This window comes from Neomonachus schauinslandi, chromosome 8, assembly GCF_002201575.2.
Source record: "Neomonachus schauinslandi chromosome 8, ASM220157v2, whole genome shotgun sequence".
Lineage (NCBI taxonomy): Eukaryota > Metazoa > Chordata > Mammalia > Carnivora > Phocidae > Neomonachus > Neomonachus schauinslandi.
The window spans coordinates 98,249,448-98,264,647 of NC_058410.1; the positions used below are offsets into that span (position 1 = coordinate 98,249,448).

Sequence of the window (15,200 nt, forward strand, 5' to 3'; positions counted from 1 at the left end):
TGAATCAGAATCATCCAAATATTCTTCTGCATTCTACTTATTGCAAAAGAGTAAAATCATAAGCAAGTCAATGGATATCAAGGACTTCTTTAAAAAACAAAACACTCCACATATACAAATACGGATTGTCACCCACTCCACACCCGTTTGAGAAAAGTCCTGGACATGGCATAGCTTCAAGCTAGTTTCTTAAACTTTCTTTTTTTTTTAGATTTTATTATTATTTTTTGAAGATTTTATTTATTTGCAAGAGAGAGAGAAAACATGAGTGGGGGGAGGGGCAGAGGCAGAGGGAGAAGCAGACTCCCCGCTGAGCAGGGAGCCCCACGTGGGACTCGATCCCAGGACCCTGAGATCATGACCTGAGCCAAAGGCAGATGCTTAGCCCGACTGAGCCACCCTGGTGCCCCTAGTTTCTTAAACTTTCAATCACTAGAGTATTTTACAGATATGGCATATATTTTTATGATCAACTTCACATTTAGTTTCTACTTTTTTATCATAATCATATGAGTATAAATTGTCAATCCAAATCCGAAGGGTCTTCTCAATCATCTCTGATAGTAAGTACACACAGCACCCCAATGACAACCACTTTTTCCAACTTTGCTTGTGCTAACAACCTCTTTAGCACCATTAGGATAAGTGGGATTTTTTAAAGTAAAATGTTTTTAAAGTGTATCAAAGGATTTTGTCTGGGTTTTCTATTTTGTTAAACTGGTAGGTTTTCTTTCTTTCTTTCTTTGTCTCTCTCTTTCCTTTCCTTCCTTCCTTCCTTTTGGTTAAACTGGTAGGTTTTCTTTCTTTTTTCCTTTCCTTTTCTCTTTCCCTTCCTTTCCTTCCTTCCCTTAATTGAATTACTTATCACTGGAAGTCTAATAACTTCCTTGAAAGTCAGCTAGGAAAGAGAAGTGAACACAACAGTTATCAATTCTGCTCTTACCAATTGGGGCTCTACCCACCATTTCATATAAAGAATGGGTTTATAATCTGACACCATGGAGTAGAGGCAACAGGATCAAAATTGCAGATTTTTAGAGCTTTAAGGGATCTCATCGACCATTTAGTCCAAATTCCTCCTTATGGATGAGAAACTGAGACCCAGAGAGAGGAAATGACCTTCCAAAGAACCTATAACCAGTCAGTGGGAGAACCAGGCTAGAACTCAGGTCTCTTGATGTTTAGTCTGGGGCCTAAAAGTAAGTGCTATGGACATTGTCATAATTCTGCCTAAAAATGAAGTGATTTGGGACAAAATGGACAAAATCATTTTTGTTTCAGAATTATTACAATATTATCTCCATTGTTCCAGCAAGGGAGAACATCTGCTCCTGAGGAAGAGTTCCCAATCTCTTTCATTAATAATTGAACATTTAAATGTTGAAAATGATTTGAGTATAGAGAGAGGACACTAAAATGAGAGAAACAGGTTTAAAACACAATGCATTTTATTTGAATACCGAATACACTCTGTTAGTACACAGAGAGTGCTGAGAATAGAGTTTTTTTAAAGGGAAAAATAACACTGGCAGCAATAAAATTAAAATGGAAGAACTATAATTTCTAATATCACACAAATGACAAGCAGCTACATCAGCATTTTGTAAAGTTCACTTCTGGCATTCCATTATCTGGGATCTTATAGTTTAATTTAAACATCAGACATGAGTATTTGCAATTGTCAAAAAAAACCCAACTTCACATATATAAAAGTAGACACAGTAAAAGAAAGCGTGTATAATGATTTATTAAGTATCTTTAACAAAATCATTATTTGACAAGTAGAAAACAGTCGAGTTTTTGGTTTAAAAAAAAAATCCCTCAAACTAGTGTTTATTTTGGAGCATTTCTGTTGTTTCTAACATAAAATAAGACACTTAACATTCCACGTTGAAGCTTATCTTTTAAATACAAAGTGTATGCTCTGCCCGTAGAATCACATGACTTTAGTCTTCAGTTCCTTTGGATTCTCAGAGCAACAATAAGACAAGTCTCAGAATCATCATGAGGCTGGATTAAAATAAAAGAAAGGCAAAGAGCAGGTCACATTTATGTGGCATAAAACAGAGGTTCGTATATATTCACCTAACCTGTACTGTTACTAAACTTTGGCTTCCAAAATGCTCTCTTCTCCTCGGAACAGGGATGATCTCCATAATTATCTCTGTATTGGAACTTCCCAGACATAGCTGAATTAGCCACTTAAAAATGCTGATTGACTGAACGAGCAAAATCAGAGCTCACGATTCTGAAAATCTGGGGCGAACCTTTGTAAGAGAAAGGTCTGGAAAGGAACACAAACCTTTCATAAGCTAGTAAAGGCAAGTGGCTTGAAAAAAGAAGCAGGGAATAATTCTGGGGTGTTATTATTACAATCTCAGCTACTTTCCACTGACTGCGGTCTTGTTCTTCTTGACCCATAAACCCTACTGCCGATTTCTTCTATTACCAAGGATCATTTTTAGAACACAGCCATACTGGAAAACAGTCCTTTGTAATCACATTCCTCCCTGACACCACCGCCCACCCACCAAGTCATAAACATGATACACAGCCACATGAGAAAATTCTAAAGAAAAGTAGGAAGGAGAAACTTACTCATTGCATTATCACCCAGTGATAAACACTATTAAAGTTTGAAGCATATCTTTCCTATCTTGGTTTTTTATACACAAACTTTTGAGATCATACTATATTTGATTATTTATTCTGCTTTTATCTCCCACAGCATCATTAAGATGTTCTAATGCCACTAAATCGTTTTTGAAAATATGTCATTAATTGCTGCTCAATATTTCATTAAGCAGACAAAACACTTATTGAAACATTTCCTTACTGGTGAGTTTTTAGGTTGTTTCTAATTCTTCAGTTCGTCATGTGTCCCATTAGAAATAAAGGTGCAATAAACATCAGTCTTTGTATACATTTCATTATTTCTTTATTCCAAAAAGTAAAAATGTGTAACAAAGGAAGTAAACACGTTTAAGGCTTTCAACATACAAAAAAAAGGCTGCCTCCAGGACGAATTAAAAATGTTACCTATAAATTTGTATGTGGTAATACGCTTAATCTCATGGATAGAATTACTGGGATCAAATTATACTCCACAAAAATGTTCATGGGTACATCAATACCAAAGACTGATTGCAGACCTGATATTTTAAGGGTTTACAGTCATGCTTACTATAACAAAAATTACTTTGACCTTTTCAAGTTAAAACTGACTCTTGCCAAAAAGTCGACACTAAATGATGGTAGAAGAAAGTACAGAAAAATAGTTTTTCTTACCTTAAGCCTGCAACCAGCCCAGCTGGCATGATTTTCTTTGATCTCTTATACCTCACACCCATTATGGTGGCCAGGAAGAAAGCTGTAACTAAAAACCAAAGCAATGCATGAACCAGGGTTTCAAACACATTATCAATGCCTGCCTGTGCAAAAAAAAAAAGGACATTGTTTCAGCTTTTTAATATAACGACTATTATGTATAAGTATTAAGTTGCCATCTTCTTGAAAAGATAAAGTGCTCTCTTAAAAGACTTTATAAACTAGCTTATTGAAAAGGTCTCTGAGTAAACAAACACGTTAAAAATCCATTCCTGAAATATCTTCAAAAGTCTTTGTCTAACTTAAATTTCTGGTGGTAGAACCTCCTAGAAGGCTAGGACTGTGTCTCATTCAACTTTCCTCAGGAACACTAGGCAGTATGTCTGGATCCACAGGAGACACCCAATAAATGCTCTTTTAAGTGAAAGTAAAGAAAATAATCAGGATCTTTTAAGTAAGACCTGATGAATAAAGAAATACTAGGAAAAAAGGCTGTTTTTAATGTGCAGCACTGCATTTTGGGAAATGGATGTCTGGAGGCTAAATAATAACAGTCTGGGCAATAACATTAAACTCAGAAGCGTCACACCAGCCTTTTAGGAGCTGAATCAATATGGAGAGAGAGAGACCATTTTATGTAAGAGATGAGGGTGCTGACGTCACAATTTCAGAATAGCTTTCAAGGAAAAATCACTTGCTGATATAAAGAACAAAATGACTGACAATAAATATATGTGAACTACTTAACTGCATGTGAATAAAAAGCCCAAAATAGTCACATCTTGCTAATACGTTTCTTCTTTTGACACAGTTTCATTATTAAAAATTATCCCTAGGGGCGCCTGGGTGGCTCAGTTGGTTAAGTGACTGCCTTCGGCTCAGGTCATGATCCTGGGGTCCCAGAATCGAGTCCCGCATCGGGCTCCCTGCTCAGCAGGGAGTCTGCTTCTTCCTCTGACCCTCCCCCCTCTCATGCTCTCTCTCTCTCTCTCATTCTCTCTCTCTCAAATAAATAAATCTAAAAAAAAAAAAAAAAAAACCAATTATCCCTAGCTTCTATTTCAAACAAGTCAAGGAAAAAAAAACAAAGAAAACAAAAAGAACAACACTAAGACTCCTTCCCTCCCTCAAAGACCGAACTGATAAAATGTGTCTTCATTTGTAGTTTCTTCCATACCCACCAGGGCACTTTGAATAATAATCAAATTAAATAGAAACAATTTCCAAACCTTCACTGGCTCTCAAGCTAGACTAAAGAGAGCCAAGCATCCAGGGCCTATAAACACATACAGGTTTCCATTTTTACTGTGGACATTCCCCTACCAAGCCTGACACGGGAAGAAGCTAAAAAAAGGTCAGCTTTGGCTTTCTAGAGTAAGTCTTAAGGCAAACAGGATCTAAAAGCTGCTTGTGAATTAAATAATGGGAGGCCGTCTCTTGTTAGGTATTTTATTTATTTTTTAAAAGATTTTATTTAATTATTTGACAGAGAGAGACACAGCGAGAGAGGGAACACAAGCAGGGGGAGTGGGAGAGGGAGAAGCAGGCTTCCCGCCGAGCAGGGAGCCCGATGCGGGGCTCGATCCCAGGACCCTGGGATCCTGACCTGAGCCGAAGGCAGACGCTTAACGGCTGAGCCACCCAGGCGCCCCTCTTGTTAGGTATTTTAATAGCAACACAAAAACTAGGCTAATAGGCCTTAGGGGCATTAGCAGAAAGTCTGGGCATAATTCCTTGATTTTTCTAATTTTATTTTATTTTTCTAGTAATAAGTTTCCTAGAAATGTTCTTCTGTGTTTGAAGGCCTGAGAGCAACACCCTTGTGTGCGATTTTGCGTTCAGTCTCGACACATGCATACCCACTTGCCACGTGGCTGCACGTTTTCCAGTATGCCTAGTGTAGGGTATCAAAAAAGCCACTCCCAAGGTTCGGCCCTTCTCCATAACTGGACAAAATGTCTTACTTACACAGTGACAGTTTGACATCTCGCTTGTCATTGGAGACACGGTAGGCTCCATAGCCAGCCAAAAATCCAATAAAAAGACCAGCGATCAAAGATGGAACACTGCCTGGAAAAAAAAAAAAAATGCACTCAGAAACAGAATCCCCAAATGAAAGGAATTCCTTCCATTCCCTCAAGTATGATACATGCACCTTCAAATGTACATCTACATGGGCACTGTAACTAGATAAAGCCAAATCACATACCAGCCTCTTCATGGACAGTTTCTAAGATATGACTGATCCCTGCTGAACCCGAAATGCCAGGCAGAGGAACCCTGAATACACAGCAATGCCAGGGTTAGATATGGCTTGAGTGAGTAAGAAAGCCTGTCTGGTGGTAGTGGTTTGGACCTTGATTGCATGACCTTGGACAACCAGTTGACTTCTTTACACCTCTCTCTCTCTCTCTCTTTTTTTTTCCTTCTCCTTGCCTCCGTCTTTTTACTCTGAGGTTGTGATAATAAAAATAGGATGCACTGGTATTTAAGCTCACAGAGGTAGAAAGAGAAGTCCTGTGCAAAGCAAGTGATGGCTCTGTCCTGAGTAATTAACAAAGCTTCCAGCTTCCAGATAACAGGACTCAGGGATGAATGGTGACTGTACTGAGAAATGGGAAGAGCCAGGGCACTGATGCAGCCAGCCAGCCAGCCAGCCAGCGCACTCCCGGCCCCCAGCCCATTCATTCACTGCCCCAGGGCACGGTGACGAACACCAAGCACTTCTTGTGCACCGGCAGTGGGCTGCATGCCAGGGACACGGTGCAAAAGACACACACACACAGTCAGTGCTTCGTGGAGCTCACTCTATTTAGAATCTATCAGCTTGGAATCCCTTGGCTAGGGTCAAGGCATCTCTGTTTTAAATATCTATAGGAAATTCAGATTGTAGCCAGGGTTAAAAACCATTGCAGCAACTCGTGCACACGCACAGATAGACACACACACACACACACACACACAGCAGCAGCAGCAGCATCCTGAATGAGAGGCCACACGCAGTGGATTCTAGTCCATTCTTCCATTTGTTGCCTGCAGGACTTTGGCTAGGGCACTTAGTCTCTCTGAGTTTTGTCGTTTGCAAAACAGAGTTAGTAATACCATCCATGTCGAATATATAAAGGCTGAGAATGTTACAATTGGAGATAATGTTAAATTCTTCATTGTTCCTCCCTCCCCCCAAATCTATTCTGCAAACATGGCAACATGGTCTTTTTAAAAGCATACATCTAGACAGGTCACTCCTCTAATTAAAAACCTTCAGTGCTTCCTACTGCACTTAGGGAAAAACCCAAGTCTGCTCGATTATTGGAACCTTGGCCTTCTTTCAGTTCCGTGAATACGTCAAACTCTTTATTATTCATGGTTTCTAGACATGCTGTTCCCGGCTTGGACTGATCTTCCCTGCACTGTTCACCTGGCCAACTGCAGCTCACCTCCAGATCTCTCTGTAAGGGTCAGCTCCTCAGAGATGTCTTCTCTGACCCACCATTCTGAAACAGGGCCCCCATCAGAGCCTCCCACGATTCGCCATCATATATTTGTACACCTGTCTGTATATTTACGGTCAGCCCCCTGACTTGCTTTTGAGCACCGTCTCTTTTTGCTCACTGCTGTTTTCCAGGACCTGCCAGGGTGCTGGGTACTTGGCAGCACTCGATAAACATTGACAAAATGCATGCCCGGGCACTCCCTGTTATGGATCATGTTTAAGCAGAAGACAGCAGATTAAGAAAATAGTTAAGGGGATTTAAGCATTTTCTGGAATGCATGACTTAATTAAGGTGTCTTCTCACTTAGAGATCTCTGACTCTTTTCTGTACACCCTGATGATTTCTGCACTGCTAGGATCCTCCCCACCTTAAGTATATGGAGGGAGGGACAGCATCTGCACCTGAGTCTTGGCGAGATCAGACAGCAAACAGTGGGGACGGGCAGGCACACCAGCAGCCCACATGAATGAGAGGTGGGAAGGCTCCCTGGGAGAGCCCATCCTGCGTGAGGAAGGACCTGGGACCGTGGGCTCTACCTTGTAAGAAAGCCATGGCTAGTGGAAGGGAGCCAGATCCTGCAAACAAGCTCAGTCTATGGTGGGGCTACAAAAAAAAAAAAGAAGCTCCAAGCTCTGACCCCCCCCCCCTTCCTCCAAGTGCCAACGTGGCTGGGGCAGTCTCAAGGAGTTTTCAAAGGAGTTGAAAGGTGCACATGGGGGTGCACCCCTTCCTCAGAGCATGACACCTGCCTGACAAACTCTCCTGCTCCCCTCCTCTCCCGAGGGGCTGCTATGCCCTGACCTTGAACTGGAGTAGGAAGGTACGAGGTCAGGTTCAGCCCCAGTGCAGGAGAAGGCCAAGTGAGCTTTCTGCCCATCTTTGGCTTTGGGCACTGGCTACCTGGCTCAGAAAAAGCCTCAAAATCATAGTGTCTTCTTGGTTATGCACTTTTCTGGGGACCTATGTGGGAGAGGGGTGACCTCAGAATTTGGTGCTCAGCACCCTGCCGCTGTGCTGTCACTCTCCTCTTTCTCTGCCCCTCACTCTGACCCAACCCAAGCCCAGCGCCTGGTCTAGTGTAGGATTCCAATATACTTGTCCTCTTACGAAACACCATTCTGACGTCACATCTTTAACCTACCCAGCACTGTTCTCAGTAACTCTCCCGTGGAAGGGTCTCCTGGCCGAACTATACGGGATTCATGTCTAGGGAAGCTTTAAGTAAAAACAGAAAGAGTTGATTCACTTTACACAACAGCTCTAAGATGCTGGGGCCACAAGCAGCTTAAAACATAATACAGAATACAAAACTAGAAAAAAAGTATTTTGCCCCACTGGCCCACACACTCTCCCACTGGCAGGGAGTAGCAGTAGAAACAAGAATATTAAACCCTTCTTCTGGCCAGGCACTATGTGAAATGTGTTACGTGCACTATTCTTATTTAATCCTAACTGATAAATATACAAATGAGGACGTGAAGCCCAGAAGTTAAACAACTCACATGAGTATCCGAGCTAGTAAGGAGAGTGTCATGAGCAGAATTTAGGAAAGCCTGATTCTGTGGCCTGTGCTCTTACCTACATTATACAAGAGGGGGCTTTTTTGGGAACACATGCCCCAGGGGCTTCCAGGATCACTTAGTTGAGGGCTCCTGTTGGAGGCCAAGGAACCATATTGCGCAGCTGAGCCACATGCACCTGATATCAGGGACCTTACAGAGAATGTGATTGCATTTGTTCCTGAAGAGATCTGGGTTAGAATTGTAAAGTAATCCTTGCCTCTCCTCCCCTCCCCCACCCCCAGCCGCCCCAACACACACACACACACGCACACACGCACGCCCGCACGCACGCACCCATGAGCACGCTTCCTTCTTCCCACCCCTCTAACACGCAGGCAAAAAGGTCCAGAGGTGCTTTTTCTGTTCTGTCACAAAAGTTATTTAGACACATCTTTGACAATGAAAAAGTGTTTCAATAACAATCCTATCAGAATTTTAAACTAAGCCCTCTTCAAAGTAGGTTATAAAACATCAGTAGTGGTTTATAGGTCTTTGGTGCCATCATTTTTCCACTGAATACATATCGAGGATGCTACACACATTGAGAGAGAACATACGAGCAACAAACAAAAGTCTAAGTAAATTAGAGGTTCCCAGGAATCTTAGAAAATACTCTATTTTTTTTTTAAGATTTTATTCATTTGACAGAGAGATATAGCGAGAGAGGGAACACATGCAGGGGGAGTGGGAGAGGGAGAAGCAGGCTTCCCACTGAGCAGGGAGCCCGATGTGGGGCTAGATCCTGGGACGCTGGGATCATGACCTGAGCTGAAGGCAGACGCTTAACGACGGAGCCACCCAAGTGCCCCAGAAAATACTCTATTTTAACCTGCCACCCCTCAATCCCTACACAGACCTGTGCTTCTGGCCTTGGACTTCTTAGCAACTGTTTAATAATAACTCTAATAACTATGTAGACCTGGCTTTTTCACTCAAGGTGAAGCCCACCAATGTCACAAATAGAACCTCTCATTTTTTTCCATGAAAACTTATCAGCTGGGTTTTTTTTTTTTTCTTTCCTCTTTTGGATACAGATGAAGAGACAACCTCAGATAGGATATCTAAGTATTTAACAAATTTTCCTTTGCAAAACACAGTATCAACATAATTCAACTTTTGATACTAAGAGTATGTAAACAAACAAAATCCTCACTTGATAATAAGCGAGTAGCCCTGAGGAGGTTAAGTCAATTAATTATGCAATTGATAATGACCCGTGAAGAGAGACCCAGACAGCTAGGTTGGAATGCTCTGCCACACCCAGCCCCCCTGCCCTCTTCGACTCCCTTCCACGCACGACATGCTGGTCCTCAGCCACCTCTAGGACATCTTCAACTCCTTGTCTTATTTACAAACCCTCAGATAATCTTAGCACAACCAATCCCCCACCAAGTCCCTTGGATGAAAAATACGGTTAAGGCTTACCTCTCCGCTTATATCCCAAGATGCTTCCAAACGTCACAAGGGCCGCATAACTGAAACCAATCAGGTCCATTGGCAAGGTTGCAATTCTACTGCTGGGGGAAGGGACAAGTTTTACAAAATTAAAAAAACTGGGGGGAGCATAGGTAATATAAAAATGATACGCATTCCGGGACGCCTGGGTGGCTCAGTCATTAAGCGTCTGCCTTTGGCTCAGGTCATGATCCCAGGGTCCTGGGATCGAGCCCCACATCGGGCTCCCTGCTCTGCGGGAAGCCTGCTTCTCCCTCTCCCACTCCCCCTGCTTGTGTTCCCTCTCTCGCTGTGTCTCTCTCTGTCAAATAAATAAATAAAATCTTAAAAAAAAAAATTATACGCATTCCACAGAATTACAGAGATTAATTTCTCTAGTCTACAAAAAAAAAGGAAAGCTCAGCCAGAGATATCCATGCTTCATCAATGGTAAATCACTGAAGAATATAATGAAGCCCCTTGCACAAAACTATGTGAGTGATGAGAGCATCCTACGGTGCCTCATAGCAGCAGTTGAGACATAGACCTAGGGCTGAGAAGTTTCATTATCATCTTACCCGGGAATCTAGAAGATGTAGGAGAAAGTGTGCTGGCTACAAGCTGGAGACATGGGCACAGGTCACTAGTAGCAGCAGTTGAGACATAGACCTAGGGCTGAGAAGTTTCATTATAATCTTACCCGGGAATCTAGAAGATGTAGGAGAAAGTGTGCTGGCTACAAGCTGGAGACATGGGCACAGGTCACTAGCTGGCTGTTGGGCTTTGGACCACGCCCCATCCCTGCCGTTGATGCCCCCCAAAATGAGGAGAGTAGATGAAATGAGCCCTTAGGTTCCTTGCAGCTTTTTAATTCTTTTAATTTCTGATTCCCAGTGGCGCTTTTATATCTTACCTCTTTTACTCTATTTCCTCCATGGGGAAAATATCTTTGTATATACAAGGAATAGTATATAAGGTTTTGTTGTTGTTGTTGTTTTTATAGATTGCATTTATTTATTTGAGAGAGAGCACAAGCAGGGGGAGAGGCAGAGGCAGAGGGAGAAGCAGGCTCCCCACTGAGCAGGGAGCCCGACGAGGGACTCGATCCCAGGACTCTGGGATCAGGACCTGAGCCGAAGGCAGACGCTGAACCGAGTGAGCCACCCAGGCGCACCTCACATGAGGTTTCTTTGTAGTTTTACAGTGTTCTCGCTGCTCATCTTTTAGGTTAACCTAGTCTTTGATCCTCTGCACAAACTGGTAACAACCTGACCCAGAAGAACAGAAAAGGAGTGTTGAGCTGATCTCAGAGAGGAAGCCAAAAGTTACTGTGGGGGGGGTGGAGGGGGGGCGGGGGGAGGGAATCCGAGGCCCAAGAGATGACAGCACTGCTTGGGAGGCACTAGTGAAAAATCCTCAACCTCCAAGGGAAGAAGAATTAAAAGAGGAGAACTCGTCAGTGTCCACAGAGCGGTGCTGCAGGACGGAACCCACAGGAAGGACGTGTGCTCAAAAACCACTGCGGACTGCCAGGTGGATAAACACACAATAATAACGGGGATGAGGATGTCTGCGAGCAATTACCATGTGCTAGGCACTCTTCTAAAGCCTTACATTGGCTCGTTTAATTATTACCACAACCTTCTGAGGTAAGCCCTATCGTTATTACCCCCCTCTTTCCAGATGAAACGACTGAGGCACAGAAAGGGCCAGCAATACCCCCGAGGCCATGCAACAGGACCAAGTTTCAGACTGAGAGAAGTCTCATTCCTAACCACTAGCAATCATACCTCTGATAACTGAGTCAGCGGTCCGAAAAAAATGAATATGCAGATAAAACTAACGCCCTTCAGATTTGTAAAGTTCTGGCTCAGTCCCTTCTGTTGGTCTCACAGCTTCAAGTTGTGACCACGCTGCATCTGGTGACTTTCCATCTTCAGCCCTGTCAGCTTCTCGTGGTCCGTCCTACCTACTGCCTTTCCCTAAGAGTTAATCGAATTCCACAATGTAGGCTTGGCTCCAAACCTGATACCACTACTTACTAGCTATGTGACATTGCGCATGTTCCTTAATCTCTCTGCAACCCCGTCTCTCCATCTGTATATGTGCTGCCGAAGCGAGCACCCCGTCTCTCCATCTGTAAAATACGGATAACAGGGGCGCCTGGGTGGCTCAGTTAGTTGAGCGATGGCCTTCGGCTCAGGTCATGATCCTGGAGTCCCGGGATCGAGTCCCGCATCGGGCTCCCTGCTCAGCAGGGAGTCTGCTTCTCCCTCTGACCCTCCTCCCTCTCATGCTCTCTGTCTCTCATTCTCTCTCTCACAAATAAATAAAATCTTTAAAAAAAAAATACAGATAACAAAATTACCTCGCAGAGCTGTGATGATTAAATGAGGTAATACTGAGAAGTGCTTACAACAGTGCCTGCACATACTGAGCACCCGACAAATACTAGCTGCTTTAATAATGGCTGTTCTTCTCTTGCACCCTTACACCCATTTTTAAGCTTGACATGTGTGAGGCCATAACTATACCAGCTCACTGAGAAAACAATGGAGATGGGGTGACTTTATGACTCAGGCATTTGATGAATCAAACCATAATGTTACAGCTTATGCTCAACTCCACTTAACAACTATTTATTGAACGTCTTCTTTGTGCAAGGCAGTAGGAAGCCACGGAAAGCCCTTGGACTTGGCTCTGGCCTTCCAGCACAGCAGAGCACAGCAGAGGAGGCAGATGTGTGGTGAGCCCTACGAGGAGATGCATGGGTCCCATATCAAGAGGAGGTGCCTCAGGGGACTTGGGAGCCTAAGGAAGGATTCCTACAGCAAACGGAGTCCCGGCTGGGATCTTGGGGAGAGGAGGAGTAAGCCGAGTGAAGAGGGTGGCAAGGAAGGATGTGCTCTAGGCAGCAGAGAGAATGTGTGCAAAAGCCTAGTGGCATGAGAAAGCATGGCATGTTTTCAAAATGAACAGGAGTGCAGGGGGGCTGGGAAGAGAGGGGGCTGGGGAAAAAGACAGGGCCAGGACGCTTGTGAGTGCTGTAGAGGGAGGCTGGGTTCTGTCTCAAGGGCAGTAGGGATGAACGAAGGGAGTCTCACAACCAGATTTAATTCTAGCAAGTGCTTCCTCGAAGCGGTAGTGGGACATGGGACGAAGTGAAGAGGAGGCTGAGCTAAGCAAGAGATGGTGGTGGCCTGGCCTGGAGCAATGGCAAGGAGGGTGGGTCAGCTCTCAGAGAGGTTTGTGAAGTAGAATCAATAGCCTGGATGTGGGGAGTGCGGGGGAGGGATGAGTCGGAGATGACTCACCTCTAGGTCTCTGGCTTGGACCACTAGGAAGGAGAGGTGGGAGGAAGGGAGGCCTTGATGCTAGTCCCCGAGACAGGGAGCACTGCACCAGCAGTAGGCATGCGGTGGCAGGAGGAGGGAGGAATCCAGGAATGGTGGGATCTATCTGAGACATAGTCTAAGATGCTGACACAGTGAGGAAGACACCTTTACACACACATCTGAAGCTTATGAGAGATCACTCATCATCAGGTAATAATTTGGGAATCTAATTTTCTCCTCATGCCGACCACCTGATGTAAAAGGCCGATTCTTTTCCCTCCTCTGAGCTCCCAGTCTTCTTCTGACCCTCTCTTGGGGCTGCACCTCCTTCTACCTGGTATAGAGTTACTTAGGTTGAGCTCCCCTCCCTATTTCCCCTCCCAGCCAAGCTCCTCCAGGGCTAAGCTCAAGTTCAGTTCATCTTTATCCTCCCCACATCACCAAGCTCACGGCCACGCACAAGGCAGAGTGTGTAGAAAATACTTGCTGAATGAACCAAAGGAACAACTTCTGCCCAAGGAAGACATTTTGTAACTGACCAACCCGAGTCTAGCTCTATTGCCAGGAAACAGCCTGTTCCCTTAATCTCCTTACTGAACGGAGTATTCTAAGAAGGCAAAACACATCTATTCCCAATCCTTGCAAGAAGTTTCTGAGCTCACAGAAAAAATGCAGACAAAAAGCAATCACCCCTCTTGCTCCATTTCCATGGCAGGACCATATGACCAGAACCACAAAGGAAAGCGATGGAAGTGGGAGCCGATGCGCGCCTTGCATCACATGCTCTCATAGCAAACACTACCTCAGTACTTGGGAGAGGCCAGAAAGCATCTTGGGTGCAATGCAGCAAAATGATTTACTGCACCGCGTACGAAACCAGGTGACAGGGCCCTGCCTTGCCCCTAGCCCTCCAAAATTTGGGGAACCCACTAAGAGATCTTCCGTAAGCTACTACATAAAAAGCTACCTACCTTTGCACCCCTTGGGTCTCGAAAGACCATTTTCGAGCGAAGTCTGGGTGGTACTAGGAAGGTTAAAACTGCCAAGCGTTTTTGCCATGGTCCGAGAACCCCATCCCTTTCCCGCCTCTCCCTAGCTCCAGGAAGGTAGGAAGGAGAACAGGTGGGAGATTCAGGGCCGCGGAAGGAGGACATTCGGGGAATTCCCAGGAGGTGGAGAGAAGCGACGCTTGGGAGAAGCAGCCCCCATCCCCTGCAAAATCCTCCCCAGGTCCTCAGCATCTTTGCTCGTATCTGTGCCTTCACAAGAAAATTCAGGAGAGGAAATTCTCGACTGCGAGGTGTACAGCTCACCTGCAGCCCCGAGCCCTCCCCGCGGCTCAAAGGAGACAAATCGGGAGCCAGCCTCGGGCCAACTTCCTACCTGGTATCGGGAAGCGGTCCCGGCGGCCAGCGCCTCCCGATTCTGCGCGGTACCTCGCGGCGCTGGGCAGGGCCTGCCGGTTCCGGGCGGTGCCTTCCCCGCGGCGCGTATGCGCCACGGCCCGCCCTCCCGCCTCTGCTGGGCGTGTCCGGCACAGGCTCCAGACCCGGAGGCTCCAAACCGCTGGCTCCTTCTGCCGGGCTTTCGGCGCCGGCTCTGCACCCGGACTGCGGTACGCTGCCTCCTGCCGGTCGGGCCGGGACTGAGAAGCATCCGCCGAGAGTGGGTCTGGATGTAGCCGGGATCCCAGAAGGCGGAGTTTTAACCGTGAGGTTGGTTCATTCTTCACTCAAGGGACATTTGTGCGACCTCAACAGCAACCCGGGCCTTTTAGATTCTCGCCAGCAGATTACCCCCATTTTCAGTGGGGGGAGCTAAGGTTCAGACAGGTGAACTGATTTACTCGTCCACGGTCTCAGCTCCTAAGTGGGGTACAAAGGATAGAGCCCAAGTTTGTCTGGTTTCAAAGTCGGAGCTCCCTTCATTATATCACACTGGCTAGCAGGTCCTGGAGATGTGGAGGGGAGATCAGGATCCCGGTTTTATACTTCACGCTCAGGATTTGCTGGGCTTAAGTATGTGAGGGGAAAGGTATAGACTGACAG

At 45.1% G+C, this 15,200-nt stretch overlaps 1 protein-coding gene across 1 annotated transcript; it reads right to left on the minus strand.

Annotated features, from left to right (window-relative positions):
* Positions 1-1,464: 1,464 nt before the first annotated feature.
* On the minus strand, positions 1,465-14,594 carry TMEM14A (transmembrane protein 14A). Its single transcript, XM_021691989.1, has 5 exons — positions 14,536-14,594; positions 9,809-9,900; positions 5,296-5,397; positions 3,289-3,376; positions 1,465-2,010 (listed from the first exon to the last, which is right to left on the minus strand). The coding sequence occupies exons 2-5, from the start codon at positions 9,876-9,878 to the stop codon at positions 1,971-1,973; spliced, it is 300 nt and encodes a 99-aa protein (XP_021547664.1). The 5' UTR covers positions 9,879-9,900; positions 14,536-14,594; the 3' UTR covers positions 1,465-1,970.
* Between the last annotated feature and the right edge of the window lie 606 nt (positions 14,595-15,200).